We start from the raw sequence: 18,795 nt of genomic DNA, 5'->3' as shown, positions 1-18,795 counted from the left end.
CCTCCTCTGATATATCCAAAATAACTCCGGCGGCAACTTCCTCGATTTTTCACCTAAAACGTATGTCTCGGTCTCAGAAGTACAGGTAAAAAAGAAGTTCATAATAGACGTGTTCGATCCACTTTGCAATGATTGACAGCTCAGCATTTATTTTGATACCTGCGTAGATGTGCGTATTGAGTGGCAGGGGCGCGAAAATGAGCCGTGAAGCCAACTGTGTTCGCTCGTTTACGCGGCTCCGCTGCCGTTATTTAAGTGCCAAAGAAACCGCTGGCAGAGAACGCCCTAAGCCTTCTTAGGAATAATGAATGGGGAGAAGGAGAGAAGAGACAGAAAACCTTTGCTTTTTCCTGTTTTTGAATAAGTACACTCCCAAAAACCTATTAATGTTTTCCTTCCCGTCGTTATCTACAAAATAATCTTCGCGGAACACCGCTGCTTCGCGCCCTGCTCTCATTCTTTTTCCTGTACTTTTTTTTTGTTTTGTTTGATCTGTTTTTTATTATCATTTTCGGATCCCAAGAACAAGCGAGGGGATAAACGAAGAATCAAAAGAAAATAATGGATGACATAAAGTGTTCATCAAACATATGCCGTGCATTTTAACCTTAAGTATCGGTGAACCTGTCAAGTTCATTTGATGCCTGCCTGTTAAGCCCATCAGCGGATCTGTAGAATACTGTAGATGTACCTTCTCAGCATAGAATTTTCACTGATTCTTCCTTTTCCGCTGTATGTCCTGTATAAAACATAAATAACATTTTGTAGGGGATTAAAGGTCAATATGTAACTATAGAATTTGTCTCCGTGTTTCTGGAATATTCCATCACGTTGATTGTATCCAAGTAACCATGGCTACTCGTTTTGCGTCATTTAGCGGAAGTCGCTGATTCGCTTTATTGTTCGGAGAACAAATGAAGTCGCTACTTAAAAACGGAGTAAAGTTAGGGAATATCAGTTCACTGCAATATTTGTCTTATATCATGTTTTCATATATAGAAAAAGATCAATTGGAAAAATAAATTTGAAAGCACATTCTGAATGAATAATTACCTGAAGATTCATTAATACCGAAAAAGACCTGATAACTGTGGTTACACCGATAAGACGTCATTTCAGCGGAAAGTGAATCCGGCGTCTTCAACATTTTTATTTCAAACAAACAGAAACCTTTAGAAAAAAAACAAAACAAAACAAGTGTACCATTACACCTTCACAGTCTCTGTTACCACTTGGCTACGACTTGGATCTTGACGTCTAAAACTTGCCTGTTGACGGGTTCAGTTGAACGGGAAGTCCAGAGATTTCGTTCAATGCTGACGTGTACATCGCACAGACCCCAACACATCATTTTCCTTTAAAAGAAACTATTGATTTCAGTATCTTTTTGATATTATGACCGATTGTTCCATTTCATTGTTCAACCGGCAACATGCATATAAGCTTTTGTCTTCCAAACATTTGCAATGATACAGAACCGCGTACGTGCACGACTGTGTTATGTCTACCCTTGTTTAGAGTTGAGATCTGAAAGGAAGACTATGATTTGTTTTTACTGGACAACTACGTGAATATATCATATTATCATAATGAGTTCCTCACTTTACTTGTGCGCGAACATGTTCTTTCAGTCGCATGTTTTATTATTCAAAGTCGGTACATCTGAATTCTGCCGGTTCGAGGTTTGTGCAGCAAAGCTAATTCTGTTTATATTAGACAAAATAGAGATGACTTTTTGAAAATTAGTCTTTTATATTTTCTCGCTGTTAGGCTATGAATGCGCATGCACAAAACTCAGAACAAGGATGGAATCCACGCTCGCACGCGCTCCCGCCTAGCGCGGCGCGACTTTGAGAAATGAACCGTCATTGAGATGTTTAAATATTGTTAGCGCTTTAACAGACTATGATAAATTCAATCAAAAACGTAAAAAATGAAATGAGAATCCAATCTAATCGAAGAAAAACATAAAAGTTCCTACCAGTGTAAGTGGAAGGCAGTTGATGCGCAGAATTTCACGTTGCAGTTGATTTCATTTTTTGCTTTTATTTTCAGTTTAAATTTTTCTTAGCGAAGCCATCATAGCTTAATCATAATCATTACTAGCTGCCATCGACAAGAGAACTTCCAAATTAAAAGTGGTGGAGAAATTTTACTGAAGATTTCTCCCTGAGTTTAGGTTCATTTTCAAAGTTAGGCAAGATTAGAAGTCCTTCTAAACTGCGCATGCGAGCATGCGTCTTAATAAAAGACATGATAACTACCTGTTGTGATCAGGTTTCGGGGAACTCTTCATTAAATATTCGTCTTCAGTGTGTTTTGATAATCTGTTGGATCTTTAGCTATATTTTCTAAAGGTGAGTGAACTCCAAATTATTTCATATTACATGTAAGCCTAGAGGATCTTGGTTAAAATTTATCGAGCCATGTACTGTTCGTTTCTAGAGGTCCAACAATGGTTTCCTCTTCGCTTATGTAACGCTTTCAAACAACCCCTCCTACTGTGGGGTTGTATCTGTGACAAACGTCGCTGTCCTCTTGACACAGGAGAAAGGTTTCGATTAAAATCTCTTAGGTTCGTCAAATGCAACATTCGCATATGAATTTAAAGGAGTAATAGAAGATCTTTTATTTCACAAATTTCGAATCCATGTATGTCTTCTGAAAGTACTCGAGGATCAATTAGTTTCATCTTCAAACAAAAATTTGATGAGTCTGTAAATGCAGAAGTCACGGAGTTTCTTGCAACTTTGGCATAAGGATTTGTTTAGATCGACACGGCTAAATGCACGATGTATTTTGGGACCCGCGGGCTTTGTGCAATACAAACTGAGACGTGTTTTCTAACATATACTACTAGTATCTTTATTCAAACGATCTCCATTGTGTAAAGAGCAGGTACCAAGTGTTTGGGTTTGCAGGTACCACGACTAGAAAAACCAGGAGTGACAAAGAGCAGATTTCTATTCTATTAGTCAACGCCATAATAGAATAGAAATGAAATTTTTTTTTTTAAAATCAAAGGCTCCTCTCTGAACCTTGTTCAAGAGATCAGGGCAAAAAGACCACTGAAAAAATTCTTAGTGGAAGATGTATGTTATGAAGGGACCTTACGATAACCGCTGACCGCATTCAAATCCATTGTATTGTCTTTTTTCAGTAACACAGTTTTATTACTCGCAGGGAAACCTGACAAAATACCTTTTGGGAGAGGGGAGGAGGGCGGATAAGATTCTAAGGAAAATGCGGTGCTGCGTCGTTGGGTGGTATTACAAGATAATTGAATTTATCATCTGCGTTGATAGCGTAAACTGGCCACCGTAAAGAGTGTCTGAAGCCGATGTTTTTAGCAGTAGTCCTTCGTCTGAGCGAAAGACGAAGAGCTAACCCTCGAAAAGTCAGGTTTAGACGCTCTCTACAGTGGCCAATTTACAATAACATCTCAGTCAGTTGATGAAACCAAACTATGTATGCTTAATGTGGTCTAGCAGAAAAAACGGTGAGAAACCAAGAGATATGGGGTCGATTTTGCAATTGACTGTGGCTTGCTCCAAAAACGTTCCGTTTGAAGTGCGTCGTGGTGGCACAAAAATGATGGCACTAGTGCCCTAGAACAGCGCTTCATTAACAACGACGTGAACGGTACTTTATATGATAATTAATCGCAAACGTACTTAGATTCAGTAAGTGAAAATGAGGAGTTTGTTTGACAGGTCTTCTTTAAGTACAACGACACCATTTGCTTTTCAGTCATGTGGGTTCTGTTCCTCGCTGTGTTTGGAGTGTTCTTGACACAGGCCTCAGCCTTATCTGATCCTCTTCCGTCAGCTTTAAGTAAGTGATAAACTTCCGATTGAGTTTCTGTTGCCTTAAATTATTTGCTATGAGAGGAATGAGGGAGGGGTGAGGGGAATGGGGGAGGGGTGAGGGGAGGGGGAAAGTGTGTCATAATTACCAGCTGAAGGGGAGTGTAGGACTCGTGAGAGTAGTTTCCAATTTACTTTCGGACTGCTTCGGTTCTGCTTCACTTCGCCATGTGATTGGATCTTGAAACTCACGTCATCCTTTCAACCAATCAGATTCAAAACTAAAACCAATCGCGACTTGGTCACCCACGTTTCCCGCGCATTGAACAGTTTGTTTGTTTTTTTCTTTGCGTCCGCGTTGGCTTTTTATATAAATCTCCTGTGCTTACATTGGTTGTTCGAAATTCTTTGGTTTTGGTTTTACAGTACCCAAAATATAGATCGTCGAAAGTAGCTTTTAAAGTTCTTTAAGGTTCTAATGAGTATCCTAATTGCGCATAATCTCCTTCATTAATGGACCCAGGCACATACAAACGCAGCTTTTTCTCGTATTTGGGTTTCGCAATAATTTTCTTCCTATGAAATAAATAAAAGCGATATCCAGAGCAAAGCAAGAGATAATTTCTCGAAACTTAAATTCAGCGGGAGTAGTCCGTTAAGGCTTTCTTAGGATTTATTTATAGGCATAGAAACCCACTACCATACTGCAATTCTTCCTGTAGAGCAACTTAGACAAAAGGTTTCGTGTAGGTCTTTGTAGGTACTGAATCTTCGTCTATACTGTAATTAACGAAGGATTTGTTAGAGGTTGTTCAACCAATAACAACAGTGTAAAGGTGTTTTGGTTAAAATCCATCCCCTATTCTTTGATTTCTGGAACAGTTGAGCCATTCTCTACATCAATTCGATGTCCTCCAAGCAAACAATTCCACTGGACACGATCAGACACCAGCGGTTTAGACATTGTGTTCTACTACACTTGCGGTCAAGGTAATATTTATCAATATTGTTAACTGGGGATTCGAATATAGCGGAGACTTAATGATTGGTGCGCTGGAATGACGCGCAGATGGCTCTGGATTTGATCTTTGGGTGATTGTTATTTTTGTGTTAGTGATAAAACACACTTATCCCACGCAGTGCATCCCTCTATTCAGGAGAATTTGTGAGAATCAGAAAAAAAAAACTGTCAGAGAATGCTGCAAAGGACCAGCAAATCGTCGGCTAGGTGAAGTAATAATAGTCTTGGTCCTTTCATGACACGAAAATTGAGTAACGTCTGACAGATTTGCAGTAGAATAGATGGCATTTTATGTTTAATAAGATTATTTTTCCAAATACTTAGGAAGGGAAATCCTCCCCTGCTGAGGATGCGCATGTCTTTTAGGAAAGTGTTTTTGGTCTTGAGTGGAGAATATCTCAAGGTAATTTTCACACGAGATGCTATTGGACGACGCTATTTTTTTCTCAACAGATCAAGAAATGTCCCAAACCTTGCATTGCACTAATGGCTATAAGGCTCAATACAGGAAAGACCTCATCCCAGACGCCATGAAAAAAGCCGCCATCCCAATGGCCATGAAAAAAGGTTTCATCACCGGACTAGACCAGGAACCTTCTTTTGGGCTTTTTGCTACGGGGCCCGATTTTAACACTAAAAATGGAGCCGTGGTGGTCTTCGCATGCCTTAACCCAAAGTAAGAATTAAGTTAAAAGATTCCCACGTGGGCGTAATTCAAGAAGTTTTGATCATTTGTCAAAATTATATTTTGTTGTTTCAGAACTACGAAGTAACCACATTTCATGCAATGATAGCTATGAAGTAACTAAACGTTAAAACCTTCTCTTCTCTGTTTTTAGCAAATAAACCGTGCTGTCGTGCGAACATCTACTGAGCATGCTTGGCTATGGTTAACAATTCAAGTGATCTAAAAGTCACATGTTACAGTCTCCGACGTAGAAATGTTCTCCATTATTTTCTTAGCAGATATTCTACAAATAAGTATAAATAAACATTCTTGTATCATCCTCGGATCGAACTCAAGGCCCCGGTTGTATAGGTGAGCATGTTTACTGCTCGTGCTTTATGAATAAAAGGAATCAAATCAGGTGAAGAGTGGTAATGAAGATCGCCAACAACCTGAACAATACCTACGCATTCTGTTTTATTTTAATTTGTTCAAACCAGACTACGTTTGGGGTGGAGGGGGGGAGGGGGAGGGGGAAGGGGTTGACTGAGGGAAGCGAGATCAAGAGTCGTTTGCCAGGTCTAGCTCTGATTGGTTCAATTTTCAGTTCTTACTTATTACTACCCAGAAGAATTGAGACAGTATCAGTGAAATATTGCGAAATGATGTCAAATAGGTTGGGGATTACCTCACGATGGACCATAAATGGTTGAACAGAGCAATCATAAAAATTCGACTCCCCCCCTGTTATACCTATTTTCATTTGCAAGAGAAAACGATTCAACTTAAGTTTGAGTTCTATGCTTTCTTCCCCGCTGTAAAAACACGATATAATCGCTTTTGCTAATATCACTTTTAAATGTAAGATTATTGAACGTTTTTTGACATAATGCGTTTTGGTTCAGAGGTACTTGACAGTATGTCAGCCAGTATTTAGCTTTATAAGTGGAGAGACAGGGTATTGCCATGCAACATACTGTCCTGACTTTCGAAAAAAGTACACATGGCTTAGGTACGTGGTTTTGAACATTAACGTTTTAGACCACGTCTCTTGCATCGAAATGGGAACTTCCAATGGAACTGCAGGCCAGCAATCTTTAACCTTTTGCTCTCCAAAGGAGTAAACGACATCTACAAGTATATTCAGACCCTTTTTATCGTTTATTTACTGTTTATTTGCTGGTACCAGTTGAGATTGGCCAAGCTAATCGAAAGTGTCATTTATAGTGAAAGTTTGTAGTTTTCAACGATACGTTCAGATTAAGTTAAAGATTAGTCTCTTAGCACATACAGCATTGATGAGATTAGTGAACGTTCCGAACTTTTAAATCAAGTTCATGGACTTAAAATTGTAAAAATATCCGAAATTCAACAAGGCACTTCTGAACGTCACCTTTTACGACAGAGACGTTAGCAGCAATCCTTGTCTTAATCCAGGAAAGCTAAAGGCGAAACGAAAGTGAAGCAAAGTGATTTTAATTGTAAGAAAAACGATACCACTTTTAAATGGAAGTTAAGTAAAACGTAAATTTCCCTTCCACCTATAAAGTTCAGTGTCACTTTTACGTTTAACCCCCGTGCTCCGAATGGGCAGCGTCCGATCCGTGAATTACAAAACACGATTACGTGAGATTCTGTTGAACTGGTACATAATTGATAACTTGTCGAGTTGATACGACGGATCGGGAAGGTCATCTTGGGGTATCAGGGAAGTTACTGAAATATCACAAAGCCCCAGAATCGATCACACAAATGGGGCGCGATATTTCGAAAAGGAAACGGAGCGCTGAGGGATCCCAAATGAAAGACAGTGTGTCCCATTGGGGCTGTGGGGCACGGTTTATGGGTATCCTCGGTGTTTTGACAGTCATTTTAGTGGTGGCCGTTGTTCATGTGGCAACAAGTGACGAGCACAAAACGTATTTTGATGAACTTGTAAGTACTGGAGGCGCCATACGTTCAGCGCGCAGTGTAAACTCTGTATCCAACGAGGAATCAGTGGAAATTTGCCGTAGTAAAGAATGCAAAAAAGTAGCGAAGTATATAAACGCGTCTATGGATTACTCCAAAGATCCCTGTGTAGATTTCTTTGATTATGTTTGTGGAGGCTGGATCAAAGCAAATCCTATTCCCCGCAGCTCGTCCACCTATTCCACGTTTGCCAAACTGAATGGTCGCGTTGAACGCAATATAAGACATATCTTGGAAAAGGGCATCACATCTGCGAGCAAAAAATTATTCCAATTGCCGAAGCATTTCTTCGAGTCGTGCATGGATTTGAAAACTATTGACAGCTTGGGGGATAAGCCAATTCGTGATCTGATCAACGACATCGGCTCTTGGAGTATCGATATCAAGTCAAGATGGAATGAAAAGGATTGGGATTTGGAAAAAACTTTGTTATTTATTCACAAAAGCTACACATCCGCTGGCGGGCCGTTGTTTTCTGTTCATATCAGTGATGATCCTATAAACAACACCAGGCACATAATTGAGGTGAGGGCCATTTAATGGGAAACCTGGTGTGAATACTAAAAATGTAATGGTACTTTTTAAACTCTACATGAGTCTTTCATCCCGCCATTGACAGATTTCATTTTCTCTTCACGAACTGGGAAATCATCAACCAGTCAAGAAAAGTGATTTTAAACTTTTAAGATTCATTAGAAAGACGTCATTGATTGTCAAGAGAATTCACCCTCTTATTTACACGAAAATTCCCTACAGGCAGTATTGATTTCATTTTTACTCTTAAACAAGCGGTAATAATTCGAAACCCAGATAGACATACAGCGAACGGGTGGGCAGATTGATAACGAAACACATGTTGGTAGATTTTATGAGTTTTTGAAATTTTGTAATGGAAAATCAACAGTTATGACATTGTTCTAAAAGTCTGTCATGTTTACCGACATAATTCTATTGTGACAAACGTTTAAGAGGCTGTTCTTGACCTGCTGAGCTACACCAGGTTACTTGGCACTTGGCTTGGTTTACCTGCTGTAGATAAATGCAACTCGGCAGCCTCCAAACGTTCGCGCTACTTAAAACAAAATGACATTTCAACCCAATCATCAACCAGAGCTTGACCGTAAAAGGCCTTTTTCACAAGACTGGCGGCAGCATATTATCAACACATTTAGGACTTTTTAAATTTACGACATTATGCGAGCGGAAAATTTGAATGTTCGACAGGGTAGATGTAAAAATCAAAATATCCCTCCAGTTGGGACTGTTGTAGATTTTTTTTACAACGCAGATAAATACCTTGAGGGGATTGCCTGTATTTGACCAAATTGTACCGCGTTTAACGTCAAATAACGTCAAAAAATTAGTGAAGTTGTCTATATATTTAGCCCATGCACATTTTCTTGAGCGCATCGAAGTAAAATTGAGTTGCAACTAAACACTAACGTAATTATCGATGATTTCTGCAGCAGTTAATCCCGATCCTTGCTCGCTTAGGCATGTGCAAAATAATCTTTACATTTTGACCCGGGTGAAATATTAGACCAGATTTTATACAATAACGTGGAATGTCATTTCAACACCTTATCAAAGCAAAAAAGGAAATTAAAAAAATCTCACCAACGGATTCCAGCGAGGAATAAAAGGTGTAACTGTATTGCATTGCACTTATTTGTTGACAACAATCGAAAGCGGTCCTTTCCTGTTCCCTTTTGAACAGGCATTGAATGTAGTCTGTTTCAGTCGGCATCCTCTTTAGGAAAATGGACATCCATCTTTTATCTCAGGCAATACTTATTTTCCACATACTTAATCTTACTTTTGAAATGTTTCCAAGGACTTTTCATCATTATTTTGTATAGATCTCTATCTTTTCATGCACTGAGCTACAACATTTTTACTTATGTACCACCAGATAGATCAGGCCGGACCCAGTCTCTCTAGAGAGGTGTACTTCGACAGTCCAAAGGTAACAACATTGGACATTACCAGGAAAGATGTGCGAAATGACAGGGAACTACTGAGGAAACGGGCATTTTACCATCTAGCGACGTTTTCCTTACGGGAGAGTTAACTAGACCGATTGAATGTTTTGGAGGAGCAGAGAGAAAACGCTAAAATTTGATCATACGTTATATTAGGGTTTGATCGAGGGATGTAGACTATGATGTATTGTGCCTGCAAATTGCATGTCAGAGAACCATTATGATAATAAATTGCTTGGGTGAGTGGGGGTAGCGGGGGGGGAAGGGGGGAAAGGGGGGAGAACGGAGAAATGAAGAGGATCATATAATAAAAACACTCTCATGCAAACTAGCTTACTTAAGTATCGTTTAAGTCTTTTTTTTTTAAACCCAGCGGGGGGGGAGAAGAAACAAAAATGACAGGGGGGGAAGGGGGGGAAGAACAGAGAAATGAAGGGGATCGTATAATAACCACCCTTTCGTGCAAACTAGCTGACATAGATGTCGTTCCGGTTTTTTTTTCTTAAGCCAGCCAGGATCGTGTTAAGCCATAAGCTTTAGAGGAACAAAAGAAGCTATGAGCGGGATAAGGGGTTGCATGAAAAAATAGTTCCAAAGGTTCATAAGGCGCATACGTGTAATTCTGTCTGCCCATTTGATCTTCTCTTGCTCTAACGTGATGTTTGCTCTGATCAAGATTATGAAGGCGTACAAGCAGTTCATCACGACAGTCGGAAAACTGCTCGGTGGTGATGACCAGATGGAGAAAAGAGCTGAAGAGATCGTGGCCTTTGAAAAGAAATTGGCAAAGGTGAGATTACTAGCCACACAATTTTCATTACACGATTATTCAAAGTTTATGAATATCTTAGATAGATCAAGCATTCTAAGTCATCAAAAATCATCGCCGTTGAGTATTCTCTCACATCTGTGTCTGACCTTCATTCAACGTGTTCTTCAGATAAGTGTCCCCGATGCAGACAAGACTGACACGTGGTTCAACCGAATGACTATTGGTAAACTGAAAAAAGAAGCACCTGGGGTAAGGAAAAGATAATCAAGTAATATTTCTTTATTTTTTTTTTCTGGAATAAAGATGCATCAGTTTTCAATAGACTGGGGCCTACGAATGAAGTTGGAGAAACCTGCAACTTTCGAATTTCCCTAAGGGAGTATACTTAAAAGAATCTTCGGTTAGGGGGAGGAAGAAATGCAAAAAGAATTATTTAAGTCATTCTGTTTCCTAGAATTCACTGTTCACCTCATCTGAACTTAAGGTTTCAACAACGTCAGTTATAGTTTTCCGTATGTTTTATCATCCTCTAATGTTTATTTTACAGTATCCCTGGATGAAACATCTATCTTCCATCTTTTCCAACGAAACGCTGAAGGATAGTGAAGAGATAATAGTTCCAGCGTTGCCTTATCTTCAGAATATGACAAAAGTTATCAAAGAGACTCCCAAGAGGTAAGAATTTCCTGCCAAAAACATTTCGCAAATTCTTCATTCAGGCTATGCCATGTTATAATAAAGTTGGGATATAACGCGCGCCATCATCGGTTGAAAGAGCTAGTGTTTCTGGTGTTTCTTCCAACACTTCTTTCGAGCTTTAGCCGCTTCCTGTGTGCTTTACAACAGAACAGAGAACAGTCAAGGCTTCTCTATTTGTTAAATAACAGTACAGTAAGGGAACGGTCATTATTTATCACCTGGGAGGGGTCGGAAGATTTTGGTAGTGTCACAAGAAAATTTACCTGATCCCACTGGGGCTCTGTAATATTTTTGTATGATCTGCCCTCTTTGGCAGTTACTTGGTACTCAATTTTCTATATTCTTCACTTTATATTCTATTGGCGACTACTGCTTCCTCCGTTCCCCCTGAAAATCCATGTGATAGCCCCCCCCCCCTCCCCCCTTATCCCACCCGCTAATGACCAAGAGAATATCAATTGATATTCTCTTGGTGATGACAGGTCTCTAAACCAATATCAAGAAGATGATTTGAACCAATTCCGCGATACTGCAGTTCTCTACTCCTATCCTCAACTATTCGTTAAAAAAAATAAATAGTAATGCTCCAACAAATGACGATTGTGATGCCAATGTCACTCTATGTCTGCCTCACATTAACAAAACATTGTGCTTGATACGGTATTACCAGGTTATCACTGCTTTGGTCTCTCTTTATTTTAGAATCCTAGCGAACTACATCGTTTGGAATGTCATTCAAGACGAAGTCTCTTTCCTTTCCAAGCCCTATCGTAAGGCCCGAACGCAGTATAGAGAGAGGGTCCTGGGTTCCAAGGGTCAAAAGAAGAGATGGAAGACGTGCGTGACTTTTACGAACGAGCTCTTGGGAGACATTCTAGGATCCGCTTACGTGGAGCATCATTTCAGTAACAGCAGCAAAAAGATGGTGAGGAAAGAGTCGTACCTGATTCTTTTACAAGCACAAAAATTAACAAGACATTTGAAAACAAAAAAAAAAATAATAATAATAATAAAAAGCTAGATCAACCATAAAATTAAATGACAAGTAACTGCAGTAAATGAAAGTTATTCAATAAAATACGGACTACGTCATTAACTTGCATTTTTCATCACGTGTTCTAGGCAGAGGATATGATTGTGGAGGTGCGTAATGCTTTCAAAGATAACGTCAACGCAATCCCATGGATGGACAAAAACACAAAAATGGTGGTCATGGAAAAGGTTAGCTTTTATTAATTAGGTCGTTTTCATCACAAAGAACTGAAATAAATCACATTCTGACCGGTAAATGATAACAAATGTCGATTGATTGTCGCAAGAGAACTGCAAATGAATAAACTGCCGGAAAAAGACACTTGCAAAAAGTCAAGCTTCGATAGGTTACGAACCAGTGCCTTTCAGACGCTAATTGGTAGTTCTGCGCCATTACCAAATGATTGAAAAGAACTTGAAAGTGGGAATTTAAACCGCGTCGACGCCTTGAGTTTTTAAGGTTTTTGTACAATTCTTCAGTCGCAGTTCAACAGTGGGGATCATTTACTGGCCCATTTTATCTCGTATTGTCTTTAAATTGTGGATGGGTAGAAACTCTCCTCCTACAACCTTCTTAGTCTCCGCTGTAGCAGTCTTATGGCTATCCAGTCTAATATGCGTTTTATAAAATCTTTCTTTTTCCATCAGGCAGATGCAATGCATGATGAGGTCGGTTTTCCGCGCTATTTAGTTGAACAGGAAAAGTTTAAGAAGAGATTCAAGAAGTACGACCACGTAAGTACTACGACCACGTAAGTGCTACGACCACGTAAGTGCTACGACCACGTAATTGCTACGACCACGTAAGTGATATTCTAACACAAGTTTGTGGTAAGTTGTTCGTTAAAACTACAGAATCATTTTGAAATCATGAAAGATGTAAATTGGTAAAGATTCAAAGATGCAGCATTTTGCTTTTAGTAACCTATTTTTTTTTTACTTCTCAGGTAGAAATAAAGAGTGACAGTCTTTTCAAGAATAGAATCGCGATTTTAAAAATGGCGCACCAAAGGATGCTTAAGAAACTAAGAAAGCCCGTTGATAAAGAAGAGTGAGTTATCACTGCAGGTTTTTAAATTATTTAAAGTAAAGGGATAATATCAAAAGTAATAAAGTAAAGGGATGGTATCAATAATAACGATGTACATGAAATATTACGTACGTCTGATTGGCTGAAACGAGTGCATTCTCGTGTAACACGAGTGCAAATTACAAATAGCGCGTGCGCGCTGCCAAAATTTACGTCTGTCTTTACTCTCTGTGATGTTTTGTCCTTGGCATTAATGAAAAGTAACAACATGATTTCTCGTGCAATTTGGAGTAAATAAGAATTTGAATTTTTTTCAAAGACTACACATTGCACTTGCCCTACGGGCACGTGCAATTCTGTTGTCTTTGAATATGCTTCTTAACACAAAACTGCACTCGAAATCATGTTATTACCTATACTAAGAAAGTGCTTTCTTTTTGGTGCTTTCATGGTCGGAATATGAGATTATACATACATTTGGCTCGATCAAATGTAGTTTCTCTTGTACATTTGAAGGTGAGAGGATTGCAAGACTTTCTCGTGTGAACAACAGTGACGTTATTGTCTTTTGACTCCGCAGTTCATTGAATTGATATACGCGAGTCTTTATTCAATTTTTATTCAAGTTTTCATTCATTTTTTTTTTCCTTCATTCATCCATTTCTTTCAATCATTCGATTGTTCGCTCGTCGGTTCATTCGTTCCTTTGTTCAGTTTGTTCCTTTGTTCCTTCATCCGAGTTCATACATCGATATCTACTTACTGGATTTCTTACGTTCTCCAAATAAGATACAAAATTGTTAGTAATGTGATTAGTATTACAGCGTGAACAGTGTTTTCAGATGAGTGTTCTAAATTCTTTCTATTAAAACTTAGGTGGCCGATGGACCCACAAACTATTAACGCAATGTACAGTTTTAACGAAAATGAAATAAGTAAGTACCATAAAGTATGATTCATTTCTCCATCATTTATTTTGTTATTCATTTCTGCGTGACTTTTGTTTGTTGACTTCACCTATTTTTCCATGATCTCTAAGCTATAAAAGGCCAGCTCTTTACATTTATGCGAATATCTTATTTTAAACTTATCATCTCCTGCTTTATCTCCTTTGATCTTCAGTTATTCCAGCCGGAATTCTCCAACCTCCATTCTTTTACGCCAAGGGGAGTCCAAGGTATGAGTTGAAAATTTCCAAGACGAAAATCGAAATATTTTTTTATAAGGATTAGTTGCACTGGCATACGAAGAAAGAGCTTTTAATTAACAGCGAGTCTTGATTTCCACTTGTAAATCTCTAAAAAATATTTGATGGAAATATAATGGAAACGAGATATCTTTTTCTCATCATCAGATCGTTGAGTTTTGGAGCTATTGGATCAATTCTTGGTCATGAATTGACTCACGGATTCGACAACACAGGTTACTAATGATTACTTTATTCGACTAAAAATCTTCAACTGCATAACACCCTCTCATCCGCTTAGCTTCGATCGTCATTGAGAATGAATTCTTCTCAGGATCTCGAAAAGACTGTAATGTTTCCCTCAAACAGTGCGCCGGAGAGATTGACATTGCTCAAGCGGGAAGTCAGTCTTGCGATATCTGCTCTCTTTCTGGTTGCTGGCTACGAAGGTTCGGATAAGTCATTCAAGAAAAGTGTCGTAGTATCAGCTTGAAGTTCCTGGGGGTCAGTTCGGGATATCAGACTTAATAAGAATAAAAAAGTGATTCATGACTGTCGGTATATGGAACACAAATCTACGCTTGAGGATGCAGTCTCTTGTTCCAGAGTTCAAAATATCCAAGTCTCGACAAAACAAAACTCAATTTTTTTTATCCTTCTTTATTTTAAAGGGGGTTTATAAGATGCTTAATTTATCAAAATATTTCCTTATTCAATTTGCGTATTAATTCATTTAGTTTTTTGCCTTGAATAGGTCGAAAATTCAACAAGAATGGAGAGCTAACTGCTCAGTGGTGGTCTCAAGACTCGCTCGATGGATTCAATGCTAAGGCAAAATGTGTGGAAAACCAGTATTCTATGTACAAAGTCAGAGATAAATATCCAGTAAGTAGAAAATTAACAGGCTAATTTCTAGTTCACATTGCCACAGAAATCAGTCAGCAATTTATCATTTAACCTCTATCTAATGTTGCTTTTGTATGATTTTCCAGGGAGATATTTTTTTCCTCAAATTCTTCTTCTTCTTCATATCTTGTTTCCATGGTTATCAACAAATAATTGTACAACATAGAGTTATCATGAATTTTGTATTAGAAAGTTCTTGCACAGTTCTTATCAACGATGATTACTCTCCTGGCGATCGATTTTAATCCAGGTCATTTTTCTGTAGATTAACGGAAAGCTTACTCTTGGCGAAAACATTGCTGATAACGGAGGGTTCAAAGCGTCGTTCATGGTAAGTTGAAATGAATTTCTTATAGTTACGGATCTAGATATCAAGAATACACTTGAGCAGTATAACCCTCGTGAAATTTATAGATTGATTTTTTTTGTTTTGTTGACTTCTTAACTTGAGACTATCTAAATTAAAGCTATCGTGAATTTGATTACAAAGCGCTGATGAGCCATGATAAATTAACGCTATAGAAATGACTGTGAGCGTCGCTGCGCGTTCTTATTCATTCAGTCCTTTTCCATTTTTATATTTTTAGGCCTACAAGAACTGGTTGCGCAAAAATGGCCAAGAAGCTTGGCGATTACCGGGCATAAATTTCACAAGTGAACAGCTATTCTTCATAGGATTTGGTCAGGTAATTAACTGATTCAATCAAACTCTGTCATGAATATAAGTTACATAATGCCAATAGGAGATCTGGTAATACACCAGGTTCCTTAAACTCTCATGAGTGACCAAGACAGAATTTCTCCTTACAATATCAATACAACCAGATAAGCGACGAGAATAAAGAAAAATGTCAATTTCGGGATAATTAGTTGATCCATTACTAAATTCTCTGAACTAACATTATTAGAATAGTATGGTTGATAGAAAGAAGAATAACAAATTTGATCTGGGAGTTGAGTGGTTAAAGCTTGAGCCACACCCTGATTGGTGTCTCGAAGGGGCTTGGAAAGTGATAGTCTCCTTTAGAGCCATTTCTTGGTCCTCTCACGCAATACCCTTCTGGTGAGAGTCTCGACGGGGTTAACCATTGGACGAAATCGGCGAAAACAAAAATGATTGTCGTTAGGCGTAAAAGTTGACAAATTTTAATCGTTAGTCGTAAAAAAAATTTACCGTGAAATTTTTTCTTTATATCACAACGAAAAAAATCAACCGTTAGCCGTGAAATAGAGAAATTTTAACAGTTAGCTGTAGGAGTCATCACCCCATTAAGACCCTCTTCTGGTAGAGGACAAAGGGGGAGAGGTACATGAAACGAACATTAAGACACAGAGAACAGAGATGTGATACCAAAGGAGGAGGGGTAAACAGCCAATGACTAATGAGTAGAAAGGAAAATTGGTGGTAAAGTACTTGGACTGTTTCATTAACCACTCTTTTCATCTTTATTACAACAAAGGCTTATTGTAGTAATAGCCGTCCAACGGAACAGTACCTGGCGACATTAAGTGACAGGCACTCGGAGGAAAAATTCAGGTGAAATACGAAGTTTGTTGTTGTTGTTGTTGTTGTTGTTGTTGTTGTTTTTAACAGACTGGTCAATACGTTTTGTAGCTTCCTCTCTCTTTAAAAAATCAAAAGCAATATCATCTGCCCGTTGCGAATTTGAAATCGGGCAATTTCGCCGTATCTACATTTCAGATAACCTCTCCTTGAATACAATTTTTCTTTTTCTTTTATAGAATGTAGAAGGGTGCCTTCAGGTAGAACACGCATGTACTAGACCAAACATTAGTTTAATCTAAGCTTAGGGACGGAAGGAACATTTTCTACTTGGAAGGAGTCCAATATTCACATTATGTCTGTACCTTAGGGGGCTCTCATAGAGGGGGGGGGGACTGTAATGTGGTGTCATTTTTAGAAATTATCACCGAGAGACCATGAGCTCTATCACGCTATCACTTTTGAATATCACAGATAAGGTTTATATACACCGTACCCCAAGAGGCCTCTTTCCTCCCTCAGCTACGTCCTTAGAGCTTGGGGAATGTCTGCAGAATACAGGGGAGGATTTTTTAATTGTTAATCTTTGCAACGCCAGGTTAACATTCCGATATTTTCTCCATCCAATTGTTAGAGTTATCGGAACGCTGTCTAACTCATACGACTTTGCCAAAGCGTTTAAATGTAAACCCAATCAGCCTATGAATCCCACAAGCAAATGTGCCGTGTGGTGTAAAGACGAATTGGAACTTTAGGGTGTGACTGGTTACAAAGCACCTACGCGGGAACTTTCGGGTATGGCTGGCTCGATGTATCCCACATGGCCTCTTTGTGCCTATGCTGGCCGTGGATGCGAGATGATAGCTTCTAAAAGGAATGGAGTTACTTTTATTGTGTGTAGTTTATACTGCATCGTCTTTGACAGCTGGTTTAACATCCTGCCTCTAAATCATTTCTCTTTCCTAAGCTTGTTACCATTTTATTTCTGTATTATCGATCATCATGGATCTATGTCAGTTTGTAAAATAATAATGATGATAATCGGACTGCTGTAAATTTATTTCATAAAATGGAAAAAGGAATCAAATTGAATATCAACAAAAGCTTACCAATTTCCTAGCTATTAGTAAGGTCCAGTAAAAAGTTATTCTGTTCACTACCAATTTTCAGGCTGCTTTTGGCTCGGAGGAAAGTCTTTCCAACTTCGGCGGCGGTGGAAAACTTTCCAAAATAGAGGCTGACTGATTACAAAGAACTTAATGGAACTGAATAACATTCCATTTTTCAAACGCAATCAGACAAAGTCTATCTCTACAGAACCGGAACACATTTTAAGTAGATAATCTGAGGCTGAATAGTTGACAAAAAAATCGTACACTGCGCCGATTTGCGTGCGGTGAATTACTTCATCTGATTTTCACAACAAAATGTAAAAGACATATTAAAAAGAAGGATGAAATACTGATGAGACGTTGGAAGTTACAGGGTTTATAAACTGCAGGTTTATTCAAATCCACAACTATTTATAGTCGATTTATGAATTTTCAGTCGACTCTGAGCAGATCCAGGCAAATCTACCTTCGTCTTCCTCTCGCCATAGTATAAGACTATAAAAGCAAAAAAATGACAATAATTGTAGAAAATTTCTTGGTTAGTAACAAAAGGCATTTATGCAAGTCTAGTGTAGAAAAAGAATTTTAGTTTTGTTTTGTTCGAGGAAATGACATGAACGGCTGATACATTTAAAATACAGGATAAAATGAGTACTCTTTATCCTTCTTTGAATAAATTGGCGAGAATAAGAAGATATAAAGTCAATTTTCCATCTCTTGGCCGGTAAGTGATTAATTTCTCATCGAAATGCGCGTCCACGGCGGACTCGCTCTCGATAAACTATCCATGGACGGCCGAAAAAAAAAAGAAGAGGCCAGCCAGCTTTCTCTGATCTTGTCAGCATACCTCGAAAGCTTCACCATGACATCACTTCTCAAGTCTTCTATCGCATTCAGGGGGACTGAGAACGAATTTGTCAGTGACAAAGCTTTAGGTTGGGTGAATGATATTTTTCTTAATTACTTTAGGTGATACTTGTCAAATGAAATTTTATTTGTAATTTTAATAAAAGAAGCTTGCTGGAAAGAAAGAAATAGTAAGAGTCTATTTTTTGATCCTCTGGATGCCATCATTTCCCTTGCTCTAGTCTGGTAATACATAATTGC

The 18,795-nt window shown here is 38.5% G+C and overlaps 2 protein-coding genes and 1 long non-coding RNA gene across 3 annotated transcripts; 2 read left to right on the top strand and 1 right to left on the bottom strand.

The window, feature by feature from the left end:
* Window positions 1–579: 579 nt before the first annotated feature.
* LOC131795089 (uncharacterized) lies at window positions 580–1,634 on the bottom strand. The gene is made up of 3 exons (XR_010716268.1): window positions 1,603–1,634; window positions 1,269–1,355; window positions 580–739 (listed from the first exon to the last, which is right to left on the bottom strand). It is a non-coding gene; the product is annotated as an uncharacterized lncRNA (long non-coding RNA).
* Window positions 1,635–2,283: 649 nt separating this feature from the next.
* On the top strand, window positions 2,284–5,947 carry LOC131795142 (uncharacterized). Its single transcript, XM_059112712.2, has 5 exons — window positions 2,284–2,357; window positions 3,751–3,834; window positions 4,689–4,796; window positions 5,281–5,503; window positions 5,667–5,947. The coding sequence occupies exons 2-5, from the start codon at window positions 3,753–3,755 to the stop codon at window positions 5,671–5,673; spliced, it is 420 nt and encodes a 139-aa protein (XP_058968695.1). The 5' UTR covers window positions 2,284–2,357; window positions 3,751–3,752; the 3' UTR covers window positions 5,674–5,947.
* A 1,243-nt stretch (window positions 5,948–7,190) lies between these two features.
* Window positions 7,191–18,706, top strand: LOC131795085 (endothelin-converting enzyme homolog). The gene is made up of 17 exons (XM_059112656.2): window positions 7,191–7,990; window positions 9,378–9,431; window positions 10,124–10,237; window positions 10,388–10,468; window positions 10,767–10,894; window positions 11,621–11,843; window positions 12,041–12,139; window positions 12,599–12,685; window positions 12,898–13,001; window positions 13,857–13,915; window positions 14,103–14,157; window positions 14,335–14,402; window positions 14,921–15,051; window positions 15,338–15,403; window positions 15,660–15,758; window positions 16,533–16,609; window positions 17,211–18,706. Exons 1-17 carry the CDS (start codon window positions 7,247–7,249, stop codon window positions 17,329–17,331), a joined length of 2,310 nt encoding a protein of 769 aa, XP_058968639.2. The 5' UTR covers window positions 7,191–7,246; the 3' UTR covers window positions 17,332–18,706.
* Window positions 18,707–18,795: the final 89 nt, after the last annotated feature.

Source organism: Pocillopora verrucosa, chromosome 14 (genome assembly GCF_036669915.1).
Source record: "Pocillopora verrucosa isolate sample1 chromosome 14, ASM3666991v2, whole genome shotgun sequence".
In the NCBI taxonomy this organism is placed as follows: Eukaryota; Metazoa; Cnidaria; class Anthozoa; order Scleractinia; family Pocilloporidae; genus Pocillopora; species Pocillopora verrucosa.
This window is presented reverse-complemented; position numbering and strand designations above follow the sequence as displayed.

What these genes read in the sequence shown, in the direction of transcription:
- LOC131795142 (XM_059112712.2), top strand. Translation starts at nt 3,753, where the DNA reads ATGTGGGTTCTGTTCCTCGCTGTGTTTGGAGTGTTCTTGACACAGGCC. An exon ending in TCCTCTTCCGTCAGCTTTAA is followed by an intron (nt 3,835 to 4,688) that starts GTAAGTGATAAA and finishes TTTCTGGAACAG; the next exon opens with TTGAGCCATTCTCTACATCA. An exon ending in CTACTACACTTGCGGTCAAG is followed by an intron (nt 4,797 to 5,280) that starts GTAATATTTATC and finishes TTTTCTCAACAG; the next exon opens with ATCAAGAAATGTCCCAAACC.
- LOC131795085 (XM_059112656.2), top strand. Translation starts at nt 7,247, where the DNA reads ATGGGGCGCGATATTTCGAAAAGGAAACGGAGCGCTGAGGGATCCCAA. An exon ending in AAATGGTGGTCATGGAAAAG is followed by an intron (nt 12,140 to 12,598) that starts GTTAGCTTTTAT and finishes TTTTTCCATCAG; the next exon opens with GCAGATGCAATGCATGATGA. An exon ending in TACGCCAAGGGGAGTCCAAG is followed by an intron (nt 14,158 to 14,334) that starts GTATGAGTTGAA and finishes TCTCATCATCAG; the next exon opens with ATCGTTGAGTTTTGGAGCTA.